The 23,558-nt window shown below is 57.4% G+C and overlaps 9 protein-coding genes across 9 annotated transcripts in view; 3 read left to right on the forward strand and 6 right to left on the reverse strand.

Annotated features, from left to right (window-relative positions):
* The window catches only part of H310_02714 (hypothetical protein), a gene marked incomplete at its 3' end in the record, with an annotated part of 3,478 nt that extends 2,660 nt beyond the window's left edge, over positions 1-818 (reverse strand). Inside the window, exon 1 of the mRNA XM_008866311.1 lies at positions 29-818. Coding sequence (XP_008864533.1) covers positions 29-734 — 706 coding nt within the window. The 5' untranslated portion in view covers positions 735-818. The remainder of the gene's footprint in view (positions 1-28) is intronic.
* A 1,288-nt stretch (positions 819-2,106) lies between these two features.
* Positions 2,107-3,203, reverse strand: H310_02715 (hypothetical protein). The gene is made up of 2 exons (XM_008866312.1): positions 3,116-3,203; positions 2,107-3,052 (listed from the first exon to the last, which is right to left on the reverse strand). The coding sequence occupies exons 1-2, from the start codon at positions 3,141-3,143 to the stop codon at positions 2,136-2,138; spliced, it is 945 nt and encodes a 314-aa protein (XP_008864534.1). The 5' UTR covers positions 3,144-3,203; the 3' UTR covers positions 2,107-2,135.
* A 639-nt stretch (positions 3,204-3,842) lies between these two features.
* Positions 3,843-5,711, reverse strand: H310_02716 (CAMKK protein kinase). Its single transcript, XM_008866313.1, has 4 exons — positions 5,265-5,711; positions 4,874-5,214; positions 4,488-4,689; positions 3,843-4,427 (listed from the first exon to the last, which is right to left on the reverse strand). The coding sequence occupies exons 1-4, from the start codon at positions 5,655-5,657 to the stop codon at positions 3,933-3,935; spliced, it is 1,431 nt and encodes a 476-aa protein (XP_008864535.1). The 5' UTR covers positions 5,658-5,711; the 3' UTR covers positions 3,843-3,932.
* A 659-nt stretch (positions 5,712-6,370) lies between these two features.
* On the forward strand, positions 6,371-6,818 carry H310_02717 (hypothetical protein). Its single transcript, XM_008866314.1, has one exon. It carries the CDS (start codon positions 6,405-6,407, stop codon positions 6,780-6,782), a length of 378 nt encoding a protein of 125 aa, XP_008864536.1. The 5' UTR covers positions 6,371-6,404; the 3' UTR covers positions 6,783-6,818.
* Positions 6,819-7,324: 506 nt separating this feature from the next.
* Positions 7,325-9,325, forward strand: H310_02718 (hypothetical protein). The gene is made up of 6 exons (XM_008866315.1): positions 7,325-7,406; positions 7,455-8,371; positions 8,653-8,738; positions 8,789-8,907; positions 8,952-9,042; positions 9,111-9,325. The coding sequence occupies exons 1-6, from the start codon at positions 7,386-7,388 to the stop codon at positions 9,296-9,298; spliced, it is 1,422 nt and encodes a 473-aa protein (XP_008864537.1). The 5' UTR covers positions 7,325-7,385; the 3' UTR covers positions 9,299-9,325.
* A 294-nt stretch (positions 9,326-9,619) lies between these two features.
* Positions 9,620-9,805, reverse strand: H310_02719 (hypothetical protein; the record flags this gene model as incomplete). Its single annotated transcript, XM_008866316.1, has 1 exon — positions 9,620-9,805. One exon carries the CDS (start codon positions 9,803-9,805, stop codon positions 9,620-9,622), a length of 186 nt encoding a protein of 61 aa, XP_008864538.1.
* Positions 9,806-10,128: 323 nt separating this feature from the next.
* H310_02720 (hypothetical protein) lies at positions 10,129-13,923 on the reverse strand (the record flags this gene model as incomplete). The annotated part of the gene is made up of 1 exon (XM_008866317.1): positions 10,129-13,923. One exon carries the CDS (start codon positions 13,921-13,923, stop codon positions 10,129-10,131), a length of 3,795 nt encoding a protein of 1,264 aa, XP_008864539.1.
* A 1,441-nt stretch (positions 13,924-15,364) lies between these two features.
* H310_02721 (hypothetical protein) lies at positions 15,365-16,546 on the forward strand (the record flags this gene model as incomplete). The annotated part of the gene is made up of 1 exon (XM_008866318.1): positions 15,365-16,546. One exon carries the CDS (start codon positions 15,365-15,367, stop codon positions 16,544-16,546), a length of 1,182 nt encoding a protein of 393 aa, XP_008864540.1.
* Positions 16,547-17,224: 678 nt separating this feature from the next.
* Positions 17,225-23,450, reverse strand: H310_02722 (hypothetical protein; the record flags this gene model as incomplete). The annotated part of the gene is made up of 9 exons (XM_008866319.1): positions 17,225-18,142; positions 18,203-18,837; positions 18,937-19,000; positions 19,086-20,288; positions 20,376-20,574; positions 20,647-20,759; positions 20,830-22,872; positions 22,928-23,208; positions 23,267-23,450. The coding sequence occupies 9 exons, from the start codon at positions 23,448-23,450 to the stop codon at positions 17,225-17,227; spliced, it is 5,640 nt and encodes a 1,879-aa protein (XP_008864541.1).
* Positions 23,451-23,558: the final 108 nt, after the last annotated feature.

Below are 23,558 nucleotides of genomic sequence, written 5' to 3' on the forward strand. Positions count from 1 at the left end.
GAACCAAACACACATCCACGGGCGCCACTGGGAATCTTCTGGCAAGTCGCGTCGGCTGGGGCGACGCAGCTCGACGTGGCACCGACGTAGCTCATGAGAGTTGAGATACAATCGCCGACGGCAGTGTCTCCCTTCTTGGGACATACGTCACCTTCGTCGCCGCAGATGGCGCCTTTTACGCAGTATGTGGCATCACCCACGACACTTACGTTGGTGCACGACGCTTCCGCCGCCTTCGCAGCCCGCTTGGGCTCGCACAGCGACAGGTACTGGTTCTTGAAGTTGCATTGGAACAAAGGATCCTTGCAGCACACGCCGTTGGGCCAGTTTTGGCCGTTGCACTGGCTCCAGTTTTCGCTGCACCGCGCGTTGGCCTGCGTGGGCACGGACGTCGTCGACGACATGGGGATGCATTGCGAGTAGTAGTCGTTGTGCTTGACACAACGGTCGTTCGGGCTGATACAGCACACACCGTTGGGCCAGTTCTGGCCGTCGCATTGGCTCCACGTCGTGGCGCAGACTCGCTTCGCTTCACCGGATGCGGCGCGCTCGTGGGTATTCTTGACTTGGTGCGATGCAGGTAAGCACTGGGCCACGTTGTCGTCGAAGCGATGGCACGTGCTGTTTGCATTGCAGCAGGGGGCGCCAGTGTCGCACAGGCCGTACTCGGCAACGCACGCCAAATCAGCGGCAGCGGCGGCCACCAAGGCAGACACAATCAACGGAACTTGCATGTTGAAGGAGAATTCGAGAATGAATAGGTCGTGACCACACGCCCGGTCAATGCAAAGGCGGCACGGGCGACTTCGTCAGCAACCCCACGACGTGGAATGAATCCAATTAAGTGCGACGTCGTGCGGACGCAACTCACAATCCATAGCAGGGAACAACGGCCGCACGGCACAAGTGAAATCCGCGCAGCCGCCTCCATCCTGTCTTGATTCTCTATTCACTGAACACCACAGGCCGGCTTTGCTTGCTTGCACGAGCCGTGGGATGCGAGCAATCCGCGGGCCTTCGCATTGATGCCATAGCGTCCCGTTCGCAACCGTACCTTCGACCTTCGCTTCTGCACTGTAATGCAATTTCGATTAATCAGGTCGTAATAATGCGTATTTATTTATCTATATTGAAAATAGGTTTAACTGTACTTACAAACGGTCGAGTTTAGCTGCCACCACAGAGGAAATCCCTGCTAAGTGCTGGATCCAAAGCAAACTTTATTGGGACGAGACTACAAATGCATTGGATTTGCTACTCGACGGACCAATCGGCGTCAAATGTGGGGATTGCGTGCATTTGATTGGCGGAAGGGGAGGAGTTGCAGGGCAAGATGGGAACGAAATGGACCAATCCACACTCTGAAAATTGATAGGCAATGTTTTGATTGGTTCATTAGGACGACATAGCGACAACACTGTCGCTGGAACGCAAACAAAATTTCAATCGTCGATGCCGCGACGCGGACGCCAGCGGTACGCAAGTGGCGTCGGTGGGCGCAGCGTTCAAAGGACGACTCAAACCAGACGTGTGATGGTATGGGCCAGGAAGGACGTGAACCGCAATACAGAAGGCCCATATGCGGTGTTGGGTGTGCTAGATTAGGTGGTGAACAAGCATGTCTTGGAATGTGCATCGTGGAATCGGGCGAAAATTTTACCCGATTCTCCCACTGGAACGGCGGCCAGACACGCTATACGATAACAACCTGCTTGGTCGTGATGGCTCTGTGCCTTACCAAGAAGTCGCGCCGCTGTTATGCAGTCTCAAACGATGCTTGGATATTCACGCATGCAACCTCAAACACAACATTTCAGCTATGAGTTTGGCAAGGCTAGTTCCTCACATGTACGATCCCTTCATGAGCCATGTCCACCAAGCAACATCGCCACGCAGCCATCGAGAGTAGGCAATAGCAAGCTGCCAAGCAACTCGAGGTGCGCTGCAATTCGTAGTCGAGCCACGTTCGCACCAGTATCGACGTTGTCGGTGCGCTCTCGGATATCCAATGAATCGTTGTGGTTGCCCAGTTCACAATGACGTGGCAGCAGCATGACACTGCCAAACGAAAAGTCGTCTCGCGTGTTTTGCAAAAGCGGACACAGATATCGACACGACATGGACACCCATGTAAATTACTTTTTACTGTACGCAGTCCACGTGTCATCGTGCTCGGCGTCGTGCTTGTCGTCGTCGTCATCGTCGTCGCTGGACGAAACGGATGAGATGGAGCCGCTCGAGTGGCGGCGGGCGGGCGGCGCCGGAACGGCGACTGTGTGAACTGCGGCGGAAGTCGACTTGGCATCGGTGTACAGGTCCTTGTGGTTGTGGTCGTCGTCGTCAAAGTCATCGAATTCGAGGCCCTGCGGATCCTTGGCCGCGCCTCCAGAACCGCCGTTCAAGGCAGACGTGTTTGGTTTTTTCTTCTTGGACACGACGAGCCACGTACCCCCCACGATAGCGAGAATGACGCCGACGCTGGCTAGCACGACGGCAACCACAGGGAAGCTTCCTGCGTCTTTGGCATTTTTAGCGTTCTTGTCGCTTGGAGCCGTGTTGAGCGACGATGCGGAGTTGGTGCCACTACTGCTGAGAGACTTGGACTGCTTGGCAGAAGAATGCGAAGACTTGGACGAGGATTCGCCGTCTGTCGTGTTGCGGCCATTCTTGGATGCCCCGGCAGCTGACTTGCTCAACGGATCCTTGCCGCGAAGTAGGTTCTCGCAATAGCGCATGTCGGCACCGACACACTCGGTGCTGTCCTTCTTCGTGGGTTGACACTCGGCCCATGTCGTGACCACTTGGGTCGACGCGTCCACGTGGGTGTGGAACTTTCTGCACTGGCATTGTTTGAGTTGACAATCCTGGATCGCATACCCCTGTGGTCCTTTACACGCCTTACTCTTCTTGTAAAACTTGGGCGCGTCAGACTCAGGGTCGCCTTTGATTCGGATCTTGTCGACGGCGAACGTGCACACAGGGTTCTTCTTGTCGAGGGCAGGGAACGTGCCTTTCTTAACAGCGGGTGACGACGCGACCAGCAGCACCACAACTGGACATAGCGTTGGGTGAGATCGGAGGGAGATGCATCATGTTCACTGAGGAGTGCGCGTACCAGCCAGCCATGTCGTTCGCAGCAGCATGATCCGCGTCGAAAGTCAGAGTGCGGCAACGAGCGAGCACACTGTGGTCGTCGGTCGTGCAATTGTAAGGAATTTTGCGACCAACGAGAGGCATCAAGAATTCATAACAAATTCGGTGAATCGGCGAATCTTGTCGGGATTCCTGGGAAATTGAGGCGAAATTTGGGACCTTTCAGGAGATATGTGGTGAATGTTAGAAAATACTCCAAATTGAATCAACGTTTGAAATGGACCAATCAAGTGTCACAACAAAATGTGCATCCGGCGTGCGATCGACAACAAAACAGCCGCCGTACATGCATCCACGCACGGTGTGCGGGATGGAATCCGACTTGCTTGACGATCCAAAGTAGATGTGCGCCATGAGAAGTTGGCTCGTTCCCTTCACAATTTCATGACAATCCGGGACGAACGTGATGTCGTCGTGTGGATGCTCAATTAGGTTGATTGAGCAGAGATTGCGGCAGATGAACGACCTTATCTCAGCAGAGTCAACAACGAGGATGCGTAGCGACGGCATCCTGTCATCATGCACGATCATATCACCGTCTCGTGGGCGTCTCATGCAGCACCATACTTGGTTCGCCTTGAAGTGCTTGTGGGAGGACCACGCATTCCATCTTGGGAGGGGGTAGCAAGGAACGGCATGGTCTTGGTTTCGTACTACGTCCACGAGAAGAGAGGACAGGTACTCGCAGGCGCACGACCTCGTGGTGGCGACTTGTTGAGGCTCCACCCACAACAGCACCAAATCCGATGTGTCACATTAAAATAGGGGAATGATGATGTCTAAGCCGCTTGAATGTTATCGGTGGGAGGGTCGCTCGTGTCGCTGCGGACGCTCGTGGAGGACGCATTCCGCTCGAGGGTCTTTTGGCGCGCCTTCATCGCCCATTTCTTGCCGCGGAGTTTCATGGTCGTGATGGTCGACACGGACGAGATCTTGGTCAATGCATGCTCGACGTCATGGTCCGAGATCTCGACGGCGTCGTGGCTGCGGGATTGGAACGCTGCGACGGCGTCAGCGCCCAGGTCTTGGATAACCCACGGATGCACTCGGATCTGGTTAAACTTGAAGCGCTTGGTCGGGTCCTTCTCGAGCAATCCAAGGAGCAACTCGTGAAGCTCAGGGGAAGCCGCCTCCGGTACGACGACCGGCACCGTTTGAATCATGTCAAAGAGCTCGGTCACGTCGGAAGAAAAGTACGGCAATTTGCCAAACAGGAGCGCGTACAACGTGACACCGAGGGCCCAGATGTCGGCGACAAAGGCGCTGTATGGCGCCTAGGTCGTTGTTTCGTGATGCTAGATACAGTTGAAGCGACAAGAATTGCCTAGACCTACCGACACAAGCGACTCGGGCGGCATGTACGCATACGTTCCAGCCGAGTTGGTCACAAAGCCTTTGCTCGAAGTCGCCTCGGTCGCATTGTTATCCACGGGCGCGTTAGCGTTGGTCGAGTCGTCGAAGAAGTGGGCAACACCAAAGTCGGCGATCTTGACCACCCCATGCTTGCCCACGAGAATGTTCTCGGGCTTGAGATCACTGACATGCCACAGGGAAGCGTGAATAGAGTCCACGTTCGGGGGGGGGATGCTCCACCAAAGATATACATCACGGCCAAGATCAAGCAGCGCAAGCATCACGACTCGAATAACCCCAAATGGAGCAACAAAGAAAGAAGGGGCTCGACGACTAGTGCTGTGACCCGCAATGGCCGTCGACTTACCGGTGGCAAATGCTGTTCGTGTGGAGGTATTCGAGCCCGTCGACGAGCTCGCGAAAGAACATGCGCGCGAGGTGCTCGGGGAAACCGTTCGGCGCGTACTGCACGGGATGTGCGGGAGCGGCGGGAAAGTAACTCAATATCTTGGGATCGAGCATGGGGCGGTAAGTCTGTTCGTCGCCGTCCCAGACCATGACTTGGCCAAAGGGAGCGTATTCCAAGACAAGAACGAGGAGTTCGCTGCCGTCGTCAAGAACGGCGTCGAGCGACACCAAGTTGGGGTGCGACAGCTTCTTCATGATGGCGATCTCGACTTGGACTTTGTCCAGGGCAGTCGACACCACCTAGTGTACCGAACCATGAAACATAAACGTCCTTGGTGACGCCGTCGTACCATGCGCCGTCCTTCGCGTTTGAATTCCTTGATCTTCTTGAGGAGCGACGTTTTGAACTCCTTCAACGCCACCAAGTTGTCGAATTCGTCCTCCGCTTGATTCTCTGCGTTCGGGTGCAACCGACGGCACAGCTTGACGACTGCCGTTGCACCCTTCCCAAGCTCTTTGATGAACTCGTACTCACCAGAAAACCCAAGGCCAGGTGGCTGTGGGGACAGGTCACCATCGTCGGCCGTGGATTTCTCGTCCGCATGGTTGTTGGAGGTCGCCGGCCGCGGGGGTAATGGAGCGGCCACAACGACGCGGGGTGCCGGTACCGGCAAGGCAGCAGGTTCCGCGACCGTCGAGTCCTTCTTCTTGAACAGTCCGCCAAAGAGCTTGCCGAGGGGCATCTTAACGAGTATGGCACGTAGGCGGGTTGTGCAAGGGTGGCATCGACATTGGCGACGAAAACACGTTAAATAGGTTAAACGCCTCTTCCCGAAGGTTAAAATAGAAAAAACGGACCCCGCCAAAACATTCGAATTCGATTTCCGTTGCGTGTTTGTTGCTACAAGCTTCGAGTCCCGTCATCCAACACTTCCACCAAAATCAGTGGTTTCTTGTTGACCAAGAGCCGCATGATATCTGGTAACCGCGCATGGCTTAAAGAGGTGTGACCTGGCATAAACAGATTTGCGTTTTTCCAGCAAGTATTTTGTTGAGCTCGACGACATTTTTTTCTCACGCCTTTGAAACCCCGAAACAAGGCAGCTTTTCAATAATCAAATCAAGTTACCTCCCAGTCTGAGCCTCTCGCCGCCTACGTGTAGGTGGCCAAAATGACCAAGCATAGTACGGAGAGCATGCTCGAGTTGGGAGGTGCAGGATGGAGTTGTGATTTTCGGACAATTTTTCAGCGATGTTAGTATTACTAGGTATATCAGCAAAACCACACGCAGATTTAGTGTGACAATCACACTAATTCGATTCGACGATTCGACGAAAACGAACTTTGCCGAAGGATATGAATAGTGTCAGGATGCTCTTCAAGAAAATAATATCTGCATTACAGTAAACAATATATTATGGATGGTCAACGAACACTATTTGGGGTTGCATTCAGAGCTTACTCTTGTTGGTCAGGAAAAAACGGGACGATGTCGGGGCAGATCGCACGCTTGATCGCGAACATTGTGGTGGCCGGTGCCGGCGTCGTGTCCAAGGCGTTCGTGCAAGCGTACCAACAAGCCGTGGTAAATGCCAAGAACGGAAAGACTGTCGAGACGGCGACAGTCTCGTTGAAGAACAAGATGTCGAAGGAACAAGCGTTGGAAGTGCTCAACCTACAGGGTGTGCCATCGATTGCGGACATTGAAAAGCAGTTCGATCGATATTTCAAAGCCAACGAGCCGTCTAAGGATGGCGGTGGGTCGTACTACCTTCAGTCGAAGATCTACCGGGCCAAGGAAGCACTGCTTAAAGACCATCCGGCGACTACGCCACCACCAGGCAAAAGCGATGCGAAGCAGCAGTAACATGACACATTAGATATAGAAGCACCACTCGAGCCATCTCCAGTTCCATCGCATCCATCGATTCACTACACATTAGTGTTAGGCGTCGAAACGACTCGGAGGTTTGAGCTATGGACCCAATTCCCTCGAATCGGGTTGCAAGTTGCGCTCATGCTCATTGCAGCGCCAAGAAGCTTATCCATGCAGATTTGTAGCTAAGGCTGCGTCGATAGGAGTCTTGGCGCTTGAGCAGACGTGTGGAAAAACCGATTCGAAACAAAGTTGCGAGGCGAGCGAGCGAATGCTATGCGAATAATGAGATGGCGCTGTCGTAATGCACCTTACGTTCCTCCCGAGTGCGACGGCATTCTCGCTGTCGTGGTGGCTCCAGTTGGGGTGGAGGCATCCTTTGCTTCCAGCTTCCTCGTCAGCAGTGTGATTCCTAGCGTTCGGATAATTCGCCGGATAATATTTTGGAGCGAAAACACCTAAAGTCGGATTGGATAAAAATATAATTGATCGCGCTTTGATTGGATAAAATTCCTCTGGGTCGATATTTCCCGTGCAATTCGACTTTGCCGCGGATCTTGTCCAGCACCGGCGCCGCCGACAACGTTGCGCACCATGGGAGAGACAAAGGAAAAGGTGAGTGCGATACAATGGTGCATTGAACTGATTCATTTTCTGCGATAGGTCACATGCATGCATTGCACGCGGGACTTGACCCGGATGATTCGCATTACGTGTGCGGAATGTCCTGTGACACCGTCCGAGAAAGGGCCGGTCGTCCTGTGCATTGAATGTTTCTCTTCGGGGGTGGAGGAAGTACCTGGCGTGCCAGGACACCGCAAGAACCACTCGTACATGGTGTCGGATTGCTTATCGTTTTCCATTCTCGACAGCGAGTGGACTGCTGACGAGGAGCTGTTGCTCTTGGAGGGGATCGAGATGTTTGGCATGGGGAACTGGAAGGATATTGCCGAGCATGTCGGTACCAAGACAGACAAAAAGTGCGAATCGCACTACGTGGTCAACTACTTGAAGCTGTCGATGACGCCCGACTCACCTGAAAAGCAGTCCCGTTCCAATGCTGCCACGAACGCCGCAGACGACGACAAAGAAAAGATGGGCAGTGCGTTGGCGGGGTACATGCCGCTACGTGGAGACTTTGATGTTGAGCACGACAACGATGCCGAACTCATCCTTGCCGACATGGAGTTTTCCGAGGACGACCACCCGACCGAACGCGAACTCAAGTTGAAAGTTATCGCCATCTACAACGCCAAGCTCGACGAGCGCGAGCGGCGCAAAAAATTTGTGATCGAGCACCAGTTGCTAGACTACAAAAAGTACCAGCAAAACGAACGCCGCCGGCCCAAGGACGAGCGGGAACTGGTCATGCAACTTCGGCCGTTTGCCAGGTTTCATTCCAAAGAAGAACACGATGCCCTTGTCGGTGGGCTAGTCGCCGCGATGCGGTTGAGAAAGCAAATTGCGCTGCTCCAAGAGTACCGTCGCCATGGCATCCGCACGCTGGCTGAAGCCGAGTTGTACGAACAAGACAAGCGAAAACGCGAAGTCGACCAGGCGCTGCAAAAGTCCCGCGAGAGGTATGTGTCCGCAGGGCGGTATAATTCCATTCGTTGGACGTGTCGTTCCTTTGGATGACGATATATATTTTGCATCAAACTTGTCATGGTCGGTTGGAAACACATTCGTCTATGGCAGTCCCGTGAAATGGTTTGTTGGCCGCGGTGGGGTCGACAGGTTTGATCGTGACATCTTTTTGAGAACCGATGCGAATCCTGCATGTCGCCCCGGCGTTTGTCTCGATTGTGGCCAACTACATGCGACTGTGTGAATATTCATTCCGTGTTGGGTGCGCACGTAGTGCATCGTATTTGTACGAATCGAAAGGAAACTCGGCCAAGCGCCACAGCCGATGGCTCAGTCGCGGGCAAGACGGCGCCAATGCAAGTACGCGCCGTTGGGTGTGTTTTCGAGGGATGGTCTGATCGTGTCCGTAGGAGGTGACGGGAATACCCCAAACGATAAAGCATGCCTCGCACTCGACGGCGCCCCTGGTGCCCATTTGCTGACTCCATCCGAAAAGGAGTTGTGCTTGAAAATGCAATTGCTGCCAAAGGTACGTTGGCACGGCAGAAAACCATCGCATGATTTTGGCCGTAGCAATATTTGGTGATCAAGGAAGCGTTGGTTCGAGAAAGCTTTCGGCTGGGCCACTTGGACCCAACCGCGGCGCAGAAAATCGTGAAAATTGGTACGACCGCGACAGTTGTGCTCGCTCGTGCATGCAACCTGACGCGGGTGGCGCACCAATGTGTGTAGATGCGACCAAGACCGGGACCATTTACGATTTCTTTGTGCACGCCGGCTGGGTGAAGAAGGCCGCCGGCCCCACCCTCCAAGCGGTGGAATCGTCCCGCTCGACCGGTGACGGCGCAGTGGCTGTGGACACGTCGAACGAGATAGTGCAGCCGTCGCGTGCGAAAAAGGCCAAAACCACTGAAGTATAGATTTTCTGTTCCACCACATGGACGACGTTGTGTTCCGTCGGTGCTTGCAGGACGGCGAGCAGTCCTTGTTTAACTGCTTGACCCACGGATACAAGTCGTCGAATGGCGTGCCGCTCACGACTTGAATCGTCGGGGCATGAATCATCCTGTTGACCCAGCTTACATACACGCGCATGAAAGGCTTGTCGTTACGCCTCGTCGTGCTAGATCCCTGTTTGCCCTCGTCATGGTACGAGTACGAGCCAGAGGGAGAGTCATCACAGCACATGGTATTGCAGTGTGTTGTGGTATATCATGCATGCGATTCCAGACATGGATGCATTAATCCGACTTCCCGTCGCTAGCAGACTCTACGGCGGGATGTACGAGTGTGGGGTCGAGGGTTCCAGTATCATACATGTGCTGAAAGGCCTTGTCCGAGAGGGCGGCAAGCACCGACTCTTCGAATGGGTCAGGCAGAGGCAGCGACTTGACGTAGTCGGACGAGAGATGTTTCGCTGCATACATGCTGCTTCCAGTCCACCAGTCGCCGCATGGAGATATGTGGAGGTAGAGCGTCTGTTGTGTGACTTGGGACAGCATTCGTCGACCCGCCAGCCATTGCCGCGCCACAAGCATCGAAGGCAATTGACACAAGCTTGAATCTCACTGGCTAAAAACATTTAAAATGAACGCATTTCAATCCTCTTTTCCACCAATGATACTTCTCCAATCGTCTCCTCACAACACCACCCTGTGCCAGCCCCCCTCGTGCCTTCCTCGACGGCCAGCTCCATGCGTCGACGTTAAAATCCACAAAAATGCACTGTTCACTGGTGCAAAGGATCCTCTTACGCCAGGGTAATCGCCCTCGACAAGAGGCGCATCTCGGCCGCATTGAGCACGACCGGGACGACGCGCCCCCCTCGGATCGAATGTCCATCCGTGCCATGGCCAGCGAACCAGAGTCGACCGACCGGGTTCTTGGTTTGAAACGCGTGGTCTTGAGGCCGAGGGTCGCAGCTGCGCCCTGTGAAGAACACTTCGCCCCCGCGGACAGCAGCGCCAACATCGGCATGCATGCCCGCCAGTGTTTCAGACACCTTGGCCTTGACAGCATGGCATTCCCGGAGCAATTGGGCCACCTTGACGTCGTCGTTGGTACAGTTGGTCTTGGAGAGATCGACCAACTCGGGCAAGGCACTGAGCGTCAACACCTTGGTCGTCAGTGCGGCGACCTCCATGGAACAAGCAGTCAATCCAGCGTTTTCGTGCCCCGATGACTCCAACCGCTTGGGCACGTTGACAGGTGGAAGCCGCGCCAATGCCAACTCGATTCGAGCAGCGAGAAGCTGCTCGTGTAGCACGTGCAACGCCTTGTTGCTGGCGGTGTTATTTGGCTGAGCCACCGCACTGGAACACGCAGGATCGGCGGTGCTCGCGTCCTGTGACGGACTTGTTTTGACATTCAAGTCACTGACACGGCGCAGCGACTTGCGAAGGGAACGGTTGGCGGATTCGAGTGCCGCGCGTTCCTTGTGCTGCTCCGTGAGCAACGCGTCGCATTGGGCTCGTTCGGTTTCGAGTTGGTCGGCGAGCTTCCGAGCCATCTCGACTTGGCCGAGGCGTTCAGAGTCGAGGCGAGCGATGTCGGCTTCGTGCTTTGCAATGACCATCCGGGCATGACTGTCGGCCTTTTCCATTTCTTTGACGCGGGTTTGGAGTTTGTGGCACACTTCCGTCGTTTCTTCGATGGCCGCGAGCAACGACGCCGCATGGGCCAGGTCGGTGCGAATATGCTCTGCGCGCAACTCGTGCAATGGCACGAGCACCGGCTTGTCGGGACGCTTTGGATCAACGGCCAATGCATCCAACAGCCCGCCCTTGGTAACTTGTTTTGTCCACTCGTTGACGCGTTCAATAAAGGGCGGGATCGACGTGACCGACTTGCTGTACGCAACCAACACATTCAATTGATCGACCAACGTGTGGTTGGCACCCAGCGGGACGTCGTCGTGGGTAGTGCCGTTGTCGAGCACGTCGGGGGACGTGGCATCCTTGAGCTCGGCGGCCACACGCGAGTAGAGCTGCCACACAGCGGCGCGCAGCCCATCGTCTCCCAATGCCGTGCATTGCAACGCCAATTGAAACGATTGCGATTGCAAGACCAACTTGACGCTGCCAACCGTGACGGCGTTGACAGCACTTAGCGGCTCCAACTTGGGTCCGACGAGCCGCAGCCACTCGTGGACGGCATGGACAAGGCGGGCGCCGACCCCTGGCTGCAGGTCGTGTCCAGGACTTAACGCCCCTTCTGCTGCCCACTCTTGCAACGCGGCATCGAGCAACGCATCGACTTGAGCCCATGAGTTGTCCAGCAACAGCAGCAACTCTTGCCACTTGGTGTCGACCGTGGTAGCGTGCAGTTGCCGTGTGACGTGGCTCATTCCTTGCCGCAGTTTCCACAACGCGAGCGCAGTCGCCGCTTCGTGGCTGTGGTTGCTTGCAGGTTGGGCCTTCTCTGAGGCTTCTGCGACGTCGCCTTCGGTGGCGTATGTGGTTGTGCTTGACGAACGTGGCTCCAGGACGGCCGGTGCCAGCATTTCCAAGAGCCAGCAACTCTTGGTCGTCACACGAAGGGCCATCTTGCGCACAGCCAACTGGCGGCGATCAGCGTCCTGCAGCACGCCGATCGGCACAAGAGTTTGCCACCAGTCGTGCTCTAGCGCCATTTCCTGAGCGGCGAGTTTCTGTCGGTTGGCGTCCATGTTGCTGGCTTGCGCCGCTTGCAACGCTTGACGGAGCTGCATCGATTGCGACATGATGCTCTGGGTAGTGTCCTTCATGCTTTCGAGTTCGCCAGCTTCCATGCGGAGTTTTTCGCGCAATGCTGCAACTTCGTCGCGGTGGCGGGCAACGACGTCGCGGAACCGCAAAATCGTGCGGTCTTTGTCTTCAATCGTAGTGGCAGCGATGGCGGCGGCGGCGGTGAGGTCCGCCACCTTTTGCTTGGCCGCGCCCAGCTCTTCCTGCAGCGCCTTCGCCAACATGTCATGCTGGTGCTCCATTTCGTCGCTCATTTCCTTGAGCGACTCGAGCGACGCAACCGACGTCTTCAAGTCAGCTACCTCGTCACCCAACGCCAAGTTGGTCTCGGTCAACGTCTCCACCATCGATTCGTACGCACTGGCCATGTCCAAACTCTCCTTGAGCTCTTCGATCGCGGCGGTCGCAGCCGTGTACTTGGCATTCACATTCTCGACTTCGTCGCGGTACCGAGACAGTTCGTTCACGAGCTTAGTGGCGTCTCTCAGCTCCTTCGTCAAGGTGGATTTTTCATCCGTGTATCGCTCGTGCATGGCCAGCAATGCTTGGCGCAATTTTGCGTTCTCTTCTTGGACGGCGGACGCGCTTCCGTCGGTAAACGACGACGCTGCTGTGGTGGAAAACGCATTCTGCTGGACGATTGCGGCGGTCGCGGCTTGCGCTTCCAGTTCGTCGATCCGTTCTTCTGCAATTTCTTTGTCCATCGCCAATGTTTCCTTCTCCAGCGTGAGCAGCTCGACAACGTCCTGGAGGTCGGCAATCGTCGCCGCCTGCGCCTCCACTTTGCGATGGACGACCCCGAGCTTTGCCGTCCACTGCGCCACCTCCTCGGCGCGGGCATGTTCGGCGGCAACGAGCGCCGAGTTTCGAGAGCGCAAACCCACGACTTCGCTTTCCAGAGATGCGGCACGCGCCTCTGCCGCTTCCAAAGTTACGAGCATGTGCGCTTCCTTGTCCTCCCATTCTTTTTCCATCTTGGTCACCGTGATCTCCATGTCACGCCGCATTTTCGCGGCGAGAGCAATACCCTCGTCGCGGAGGGACCGTAGTTTCTCTTCGTACATGGCTCGTGGCGATGTCGGAAGATTGTCTTCGGTGTGGACGATCGGCGGTGGAATGGCGACTGCAGGCGTGCCCTCGGCCACAGTGGCAGGCAGCGCCATCGAGGCAGTCGCCTCGGCGAGTTGCGCCGTTGCTTGAACAATGTCCGCTTCCAAGTCTGTGATGCGTGCAGCTTTCGCTTCCAGCTCAGCCTGCAGCGCATTGATCTTGGCATTTGCTTCCTGTAATTCCAACGTGATCATGTCAGCATCAACGGTATTCGGGGCATCTTTGCATGCAGATGATGCTGCAGTAGGCGACAACACGCCCGACAACCGAGCTGATGCTTTGTTTGCCGTGGGGGACTTAACACTCGACGCTGATGACACAAGCTTGGGACTCGAGTCGACTTTGGGGATTGTTTTCTTGGTCCCAGCAGCACCTGTCGTCGTGGAGGGCGGAATCAAGTTGGTAGACGATGACGTCCGCTTGTCGCGCATCTGCTGCAATCGGCTAGTAGTTGACGACGTGGCCATGGGGTTGGCTGCGCCGTATCCAAGACTCACTCGCGCCAACCGCACTTGCGATTTCTTGGCAAACAGGCCGTAGAGCGGCTCACACGTGAAGTATCGCACACCATTGATTTCGCCGTCGTTCTTGCCGTCCGGGCCGTCCAACTCAATACCGACCCATTCCCCTTGGGCAAAGTCTGTCGTACCCATGAAGCGGACGACGCCCGTCTTCCCGCCGACCACGAGGACGCGGCTCCCGACTTCCATCTTCTGCCAAGTTGATCTACCGTAGTCCGATTGCGGAGGGAGACCCACCGAATACGGATATAAACGTCTTATCCGGACATCGCGACTGATTGTGAATTAGTGTGATGGTATGAAGATAACACTATTTTGCGTCCGATATCAGTTGTGGTGACGACGGTGGCCGTCCTGGCGGCGCTGCATGAGTCGCCCCATAGGAAGACCCAGGAGTCCGACCGCCGTACAAGGCGAATTCAACTTCATCTTGACCTGCGGCGCCACCGATCATGGGCTGCGGGTGCCCGAGTGTGCCCATGGAGTCCCGTTCAATAAACACCTTGACGAGTTTACTCGTGGTGCAAGATTATTGTGCATCTCGACTAGCTCGTCCTCGAGCGCGAAAACGCAGGAAAGGTGTACTCAACAGCAAGTCCAATGATTGAAATGCTGCACGTGCATACTCCACGGAAGCAGCAGCGCATGGACTCGTTCAGCTCGATACATTGGGTGTCACATCTGTACTGGTGGAACGCGTTGTCCGAGCAACGTGCAGCTCGAACAAGTACATGGAGCGTGAGGCATGCTTTCCTGAACAGGTCACGGCGTGAGCCGATTTGGAGGCTCCGAAGCCAACCCGACGTCCACGTCCGCACCAGCGTTTTCATGTTGTAACTTCGGCAGCCAGCCTGAATCCTGCCGCCCGGAGCTAGATCGCGGCAGCCATGCGATTTGGCGCACGGAGCTAAGTTGCAGCAACCTTGCAATTTAGTGCGCATAAAAGTAACATCACGGGGATCGCCGCTTCCTGCTGCCGTGGGCCATCGTGGCCACAACGAAACGCAAGCGTGTGAGCATAACTCGAGAACGCTACAGCCAGAACTGCATCACGAGCCTGCCGTGTATGCCACATTCTATCTCCAGCAACGTGCCGGGCGCAAACTTGTTCAGCAAATACCTTGCTATGCAGCCGCGATCGCTTGATTTGTTGTTCAAGCTAGCGATGGAACCTACCACTAACGTTGTGTTGGCTACAATTGGCGGCAGCCTCGACCAGCTGGGGGTTGCCTCGGCAATAACCGACCCGCCCCCACGCGCCAGTCGATGTCAGTCGTACCGGACTCTGTAAGCTACATGCAGCACGTTGGACAGCGCGTTCAGGGGCACGTATCTGGAGCGCGTTGTGCCCATCCCTTTCACGGCACGTCGCGTTGACTTCGATAACGTTGTACAGCGTCCTACCCCATGCTCTCGCCATGTACTCGTCCATGAGATGGCCGACCGAATCGTCGCCAGCATCGTGTCGGACGCCACGTGGACCACCCATGATCGCCACCGGAACGAACCCCCTCGTCCCACTTTCGAGTTGTCATGAATGCAGCGCTTCGACGGGGGATGAGTTGTCAGCGCATCGACAGAGGGCAGGACGATCCGGACGTGCCATTTCGACATTCGATTGCGCCCGACCATGCAAGCGGTGCTGGCGGACCGCCACGTGTTTCGCGGGATCACGGTCTTTCAAACAGGTTGGCCGGTCGACCTGCATCCGTTTCACCAGTTTGTCCTGGCTCACTACATCAACCGCGGCCCGAACCCACGGCATTCGAGCGTGTGCCCAAACTTTCTCCTGCGACGGGATCCTGCCTTCCTCCACTTGCAGCTCGAAGCGTTCGGGGCGATCTTCGTCCCATGGTATGCCACGCGGACCCCGGCAGACCTCCCGCGCCTTCTCCGCACCTCCGACACCCTCTCGCTTGTTCTCCTTCACTGGGCGATTCAGCACCACCAAGTCGACTTGTTTCACCACCTGTTTACCGTTCTCCATGTCCCGACGTACGTCCATCCAACCGCGATCGCGGCATTCCGCGGGTCGCTGCCGATCATCGAGTACTTGCATACGACTGGAACGGGCGAGTTTTGTCCGCTCACGATGGAGTGGGCGGCGCAGGGAGGGCACTTGGATGTCGTGGAGTTCCTCCATGTCCATCGGACCGAGGGGTGCACGACCCAAGCCATGGACTTGGCAGCGTGGTTTGGCCATTTGGACGTGGTCCAGTTCCTCCATACTCACCGCACCGAAGGCTGCACGACGATGGCGATGGACCAAGCGGCCACGTATGGTCACCTGGACGTGGTGCAGTTCCTCCACGAGCACCGGACCGAGAGCTGCACGACGTATGCCATGAACAACGCTTGCTCGTTTGGTCACTTGGACGTCGTCAAGTTTTTGCACGTTCATCGGACGGAAGGCGCGACGACCAGCGCATTCAACTCGGCCGCGTGCGGCGGCTACCTCGACATCGTCCAGTTCCTCTACGCCAACCGCACGGAAGGGTGCACCCATCGCGCCATCGAAGCGGCAGCCGAGTGCAAGCGCTATGATGTGTGCTTGTACCTGGCCGAGACACTCCCCCACCTCGTCAACCCGTCCAACTGTACAGTCATGATGGCGATCAGCGAAGCAAAGTGGCGACGAGCTCAAGCTCGCCAGCGTGAGCAGGCCGAACTCACGGCCCACGTCGATCTCGTCGAACGTCGGCCAGTCGAGTCGCCGGCGACTCCACCGTCCGCTTTGACGTCATTGTGGGCACGACTGGTGGCAGCCACCGTACAGCGAGGATTTGCACTCGTGCAATACTTGGTCAAGTAGATGCCATCGTTGCCATGGTCTTGCATACGCAGGCTCGACAAGTCTGCGGAATCCAACGATGCCGTGAGAGAACGGCACGAACGAACGTGTACCGAGGCCGCTCGATCCTCTCCCCCGTCAGAAGGACAATGGGTTGGTAGCTGTTCTTTCCACGACGATGTTCCCAAGTTTAGGAACATCGGACTGCATTTTTAACGTCGGACGCCCACGACATGCCGATTTGGCAATGCATAAACGAGGCGGCGGTGAAGGGGCAGCGACGTCATGGCTGTGGCGACGGGGCGCGGTGTATGTGAGGCGCCTTGACTGTCCATCAGCAGCTTCGTCGTTTGGCGAAGCTACGACGAAGCAAGTCCAGAAGGACGGAGCATGGTTGACATGGTCACGGCATCAAACAACGCATTGGGCAGAACGTGCGGCTGCATGGTTCGAACAGTAAAAGCATCCGGCATTTGCGTTGGGACGTCGCCGTTGAGCTCTACCTCTTCCACTTCGTCGCGGGCGACGCCCTCGCCACTCATGCGTTTTGGAGCTCTCGATCGAACGTCGATAGGCAGGAACCTGCGCCGGAGGAGGGACCGAATCGACCCATTCGTGTTGACATGCACCAAACGCTTGTGTGGGCATTATCGCGTCCCGTAAACGCTGTCAACTACCTCCCGCCGATCGCTCGACGATTCATCGTGTGGAGCCCGGCGTGACCAAAGACGGGGCTCGTGGTTTCGCCCCTGCTTTCTTCGCATCGGCCCCTGCTGGAGCTGACAACGCACCATTGGAAGGTGGGTCGGCACACCCAGCCCACAACCTGACTGCGTCGTGGCCATCGAATTCAGTCCATGGACATCGCTCCAACTTTGCTAGGTCTTCGTCATTGACGCAGTACTGCGTCTTGAGTGTTTCCTGCGTTACGTGGAGGCGCTGGAATGCAAACTGCTGCAGCGCCGTGGTCGATGGAAGCGTCGGCGGGTCGACCACCCATTTCGTCCGTCGTTCGGACGCGTCGTCGCCATCCCCGTCCACGTCATCCCGGATGGAACCTACAAATGCATACTGGTGACGCAAGACCGCCACGAGCTGAGCCATCTTGGCAGCGTCGCGCTCGAAGTGCCGCGCGTCTTCCCATGCGGCCGTGACGACCACTTCGACCGTGTCTAGGTCATCGATGTCGTCCTTGTTGCATGTCTCGCTGCTGCTGCCGTCGATTTTGCACAGCTTGGGGGACGGGCAGCTGTCAGCCCGAGGGCGATGGAGGCCGCGCTTGGCGGGCGTCGTTTTGGCCACTTTGAATGGCCGGGCTTGGTCCTCGACGCTCCGTCGAAAGTGCACAGCCAAGTGGACGGCTGCCACGCGTTCGACAAATGCGACCCGATCCGTCGGCACGCGCCACAGCAACCGCGGCTGCTGCCAGTTGGCCGTCGATATCTCGGCGCACAGCAACTCGCACTTTCGCACCACAACCAGACTCACACGGCCCACGTCTGTCTTGAATGCCGTCGCCCATACGAGTTGCATGGGCGGGTCCATGTCAGTGACCTTATGAACACCCGACGTGGCATGCTGTTGTCGCGATGTGGCGTGCAGGTAGGCGACAACCGCCTTTACAACATGCACGCCATGAGCGTCACCCCGGGCGGCATGCCCATCCTGTCAACGTACCGTGCTCCATATCTCGGACGCGTCGTGGGGCAGTAATCGACCGTCGGCGCCAAACACATGGGACATGCGTTTTCGTAGCTTATCGAAGGCCGTCTTTTTCGTTCCGAAGGCAAGCCCGGCAACATCGCGCGCGCCTTCAACGACGTGGGTAGCCAAATCGATGGCGCCGACGACGGGCTTGACAAGGACGCCCGACAGGCCTTGGGCCACGCCTCCGGCAAAGCCCCGCAGGCCCCCCCGCCGGCCTCCTCGTATCGGATCCAGAACGAGGCCGGTGAGCCCCCCGATGATACCCGAGCACACGTCGTGCTTGAGTTTCTGGATGTCCAAACGAAGCTGATCGCGACGGGTCGTGGGCCGCGCCAGCGCGTACACGTTCCGCTTGGCTTTGAACACACGATCCCGAGAGAACGCCACGACCGTGTTTCCCATCGCGCCCGTCATCCGTGACGTCGTATCAAAGAGACCGAACGCGGTGTGCCCCAGCAGAGACGCAGTGCCTTTTGTAAGTCCCCGGACAAGCCCGGATGGTCCCCCAGACGTCAACCCCGCGTACGGCTGCACGACAAAGTCGCGCACCCCACCGGCAACGTTCGCCGCAAGCCCCACCGGGTTCCCCATAAAGTTCATCGAGCCTACGAGTCATCGTCACATCGTCATCCTTCTCCAAGAAGCATGTCGTGGGATGAGGGCAAACGGAATGTCGCCACGGCCGACGATAGAATGCGCTGTACCAATGAGTTTGTAGAGCTGCCGCAGGACATTGGTCGTGTAGTGCTGGAACACGTGATCTTGGAGCTAGAGACAGCCACGGCACAAGTCAGCCCACCGATTCAAGTACGCGTCGCATGGCAGGCGCTGACGTTTGCCGCGCGCGACGTACATGGTGGAAGTCTGTTATTTCATGGTCCAGTCGCAGCGCGTTAAACTCGAGCGGTGCGTTCTCGATCGTGTTGGCAAGGTTGAATATCGCCGCCACAAACGAATGCATAAACTTGGCCTTGCGATGGGTGTTTGGCATCGCGGCGGCCGTCGTTGGCGCGTACGACGTCGACTTTCGAAACGTGACGTTGCATTTGAACGGTCGGACGTCGAGACGGGCAATATACACGGACGCGATGCCTGCGATCGCCGGCGCGACGACTGCGCCGACCGGACTTGCCCCCGCGCCAATGGCACTGCCAAAGACGGGCTGGTGCTTGTCGTACAGCCGCTCGCACACATCGTACAATGTCCGCAACATGACCTCGTCAAATGTCCAGTCCGTTTCGTCGATTGAAAGGGCCACGAGCTCAATGTGGGTGATGTGGCGAGCCGCGGTGTCGGTACTCAACCCGGTGGGTCCTCCTCGCCGGCCAGTAGAGTTGGTCGGGGACCCGCCGGTCGGACGAGACGATGAAGAAGTGTCGACGTGCTGCTGCTGGTCCTTTCTTGGATGGGTGATCACGACGGCCTGGAGCAAAGGCTTGACGGGTTTGGCGGTTCCACCGCACGCCATCTCGTGGCTCGCGCGGGACACCATCACGGGCACGTCCGTCTGGTTGAGAGCGGCGCTGCGCTGATTGTCGACCTGGAACGAATCCAAGTCGACCGTCCACTGGCATTGCTTGGACGACGTGAGGCACTTCACGTCAATCCCAGCAAACGAAATCCGAAGCATCTCATGGGTCTCGACCGTGTTGTCTTTCGAGTGGTCCATGGCCGAGACGGGAGCTGACAACGACAGCGCCAGCTCGCCCACAACCACACTCACATACGAACGGACGTGGCCCAGCACAAAGCTCGACTGCTCGGGCTCGTACGTCATCGAGAGGTGGATGCAAGGCGCGGACGACGGCGGTGACGAGTACCCGAGCTTCATCTCGACGGGGTGGACGAGTTTGTGCAGATCGAGCTCCAACGGCGCCGCGTCGGCGAGGGGAGCTATCGGAAACCACGTCGAGAATGTCCCGCCGTGTCGGCCGCAGTAGTCGAGCGCAACGTCCATGGGCACGCGAACGTGGCCGACGATCCGCCCGGTCGACGCTCGTTTCGACGTCCCCACGACATGCACGACCAACTCCCCGCGGTGCCGCCGAAGGGGAATCTAATGCCAGGCATGGCTCCATCACAGTCCCAAGGCACATCACACACGGCGGCGGCGATTCCACGCAAACAGACCCAGATTGCGTACCTTTGGCACAGGGCTCGCTCCCGCCGTACCCGCTGGCCACATGACCACGTCCTCCGCCTTGGCCTTGGGTGTGACGAAGGTCGTGTCTTGGCACAGCACGACGCAGTGGACTTTGTCGACGCCGAGCCGACCAAAGTGCCGCCCTTCTGCCACCCCCACGACGACATTCCCTCCGCTACGAACGAGCCGGCGGTAGCACCTACGCACGCCAATGGACGCGGTGGTGAATTTTGGCGGACGGACGTGCGCGCGCCACAACTTGTTTTCATACCGCTTGATCTCGTCGACGTAGTCGGTGTTGGAATTGGCAGATTGGTGTGGCTTGACGTGGTGGACGCTGCGAAATTTGTTCATGGATGCCTTGAAAGAGAGCCCGCCATGATCCTGCCATCACACGACATTAGACCAACGACATGAAGAGTCGGCGTGCATGGCCTCGCGTGGCCGTCGGTACCTTGGCAGCGCGTCCGGTAGCCGCACTTGCACCACCGGCGGACGACGTGCTATCCTTGGCAAACAACCGCTTGACGTGCAAGATGCTCGTGCGGACGTTTGCTTTGTGAAGTTTCTTGACTTCTTGGAGCCATCGCTTCTCGGCGACGTCCCGAAAATGCGCCAATTTCTCGTTCATGTGGATGGGGTGCTGGAGTTGCTGGAGTTGCTGCGTCCATTTGTCCTTGAGTTTGTTCTTGTGGGCGACGAGTTTATCTTTGTTCTGGAGCAACAGCGCCTTGGCCTTGGTCCGCCCTTTGACTTGCTTCGAGTGGGGCTCGGCCGCCACGTTCAGCTTGCGCTTGTGCTCCATCGCGCGCTCCATGTCGATCTGGCGTACCCTCGATCGAAGGTACACCAACTGCGCGCTCAAGACTTGAGCCCGCTGCCGCAATTGGTGGTACCAGTACTCGACGAGTTGGGATTGCGTGCGCGCTGTCTCGACCACAACGTCGATTGTACCCGTCACGACGTGGTGCGCCTTGGCTCCGACCAACTTGATCGTGACGTGTTTGGCTAGCGCGCCGCCGTCAATGCCAACGACCGCGCGCCCCAGGAAAACATGCTTTCCCAGCGGTGAATGCGACCGAACGTCGATTTGGACAGTGCACGGGGTGTCGGGGCCGTGTGCTTTCTCGAACAAAAACACTTGGTCTCGCCACACCGGGTCCATCGTGCGCTCGATGTAGTATGTGCGCTGCTCCATCCGCTTTGCCATGGCTAACGTGAGCTTGGACGATGCGATCGTGGCAAAGCGACTGGATGGGCCAGGGTGTCCACCACAACTGATCGTGGCGGTCGAACCGTTCGCTGTCGGGGCCATCGTGACGATGCAGTACGGGTTGCTCCACCCGCCGTCGGCGGGCGCCGCAGCCTTGAGTCCCGACGCAGACACAACTTGGATCAGCACTTGATTCACGTCTTCTAGCACGGGCGTGGTCATGTAAGGTACGATTCGGTCGTACAAGGCTCGGTTTGCCGCCTCCGTTCGGTGGATTGCTGCCGTGGGAGGGGGCTCCATCATCGACTGAAACAGTGTCAAGCCCATCGCCCCCCCACGGCCCCCCAACTCGTCGAGGCCACCCATGTTGCTGCCATCCTTCTGCAATACACTCTCGTGGACACACGACGACGTTCGCAACGATCGGTGCATGGCAGAGGTCGAGGAGCACAATGGGGACGACTGGGACCGCGTCGACGCAACAGCCGAGGCCGTGCGGCGGTGCCCCGAAGAGAACGGCGTCGACCTTGGCTTGTGGTCCACCAACGGGGACAACCCACGGCGAAGATGGCCCGGTTCTGCGGACAAGTGAACGGATGCAAACGCTGACCCGCATTGCAGCGCGAGCAGGTGAAACAGCAACCGCTGGACCCGCGCTTCTTCCTTGACAAATCTAGCTTTCTCGTCGTCGAGACCGGTCGTGTCCCGCACGCGCAACACCCGCGTGACGCCGTCGTTCTCAATGCGCGCGTAGCTCGTGTGGCGCTTTGGTTTTTGCAGGAACGGCTTGGAGAGGAGGTCCGACGGAGCTAAGAGAGTATGGTTCACGAGTTTCGTAGTCTCGGCGCCTTGTGGCGTCGTCGAGTGGGTGGAGTTGCCAGAGGAAGCACCGCCAAGCGATGTCGCGGTGGATGCCGTGGTGGTCGGCCGGACCAGCGCCATTTGGAGCCCGATCACATCCAAATGGATGGCCTCAACGTCGTCCAAGCCCAGACCTTTCCGCTCCGACAGCAACGACGATGCATAGCCAAACTGTTTGGCATGATGGACATACTGGGAAGTCGGTGGTTGCGCGCCCGCAGACGATTGGGGTTTGGCCGACGTAGGTGGTGGCGTGGCCCATCGCCCCCCCCCACTACCACTGCCCATTCCTTTCAACTCGATGCCCGTGCTTTGTTTTCGTGGAGCCAAGAGAAGCCCGTTGAGTTTCGTGGCACGGGTGGTCCAGAGCTGCCGTTGCGACGGCCGCGCCGCCGCGTCTTCGTGGCGCAAGCAAATGGACAGCTATGGAAATGGATACAACGTTCAATTGGACTACATCGTGAGACCACGGCCGTACCTGATGGAGGGCCAAAGGCTCCGCCCACACGTACACGGTGGATTTGCCAGGCCCCAGCTCCTTCCATCCGTTCGTTGGGCTATCGACGCCCACTTGGCGGTAGTACAGCACATGCGATGCCGTCTCGTTATCGAGGCGGTACGCCACCTCGTCCACCCGTGTGACGGCTCGTACGACCGACACAAATGTTGGTCCACACATTCTCGTGTGTACGCGCACGACGTCGAGCGGGGCATGGGTGTGGTCCACCATCATCGGCGCTTTCGTCGACGGCGGATTCCCTGCCATCAACAAGGGCATGACATCGGCTCAGAGGACGACCCACAGCGCCAGGTGTACCTCGTGCCGTGGTTGCGTTGGGGGTCTTGTTCGTGTTGGCGACTAGACTCAAATCGGTGGGCCCAACGACGTCGAGGCTGAACTTTCCCGAGCTTTCGTGGATCCGTTGCGTCGACAAGTACTGGACTCGCGCGCGGTGTCGCCGCCGCACGGGCAGCTTCAAGTGCCCAATGAACGGCTGCATGTCGTGCGGTGGCAGCACGGTGTTGAGGCGGTGCAGTCCATCGTACAGCGCAAGCGACGTCGAGAGCTGGTTGAGAAGGAGGAACCGAGGGGTGAAAACCACGCATTT

The sequence above is a fragment of the Aphanomyces invadans genome, assembly GCF_000520115.1.
Source record: "Aphanomyces invadans strain NJM9701 unplaced genomic scaffold supercont1.4, whole genome shotgun sequence".
Classification (NCBI taxonomy): Eukaryota; Oomycota; class Saprolegniomycetes; order Saprolegniales; family Verrucalvaceae; genus Aphanomyces; species Aphanomyces invadans.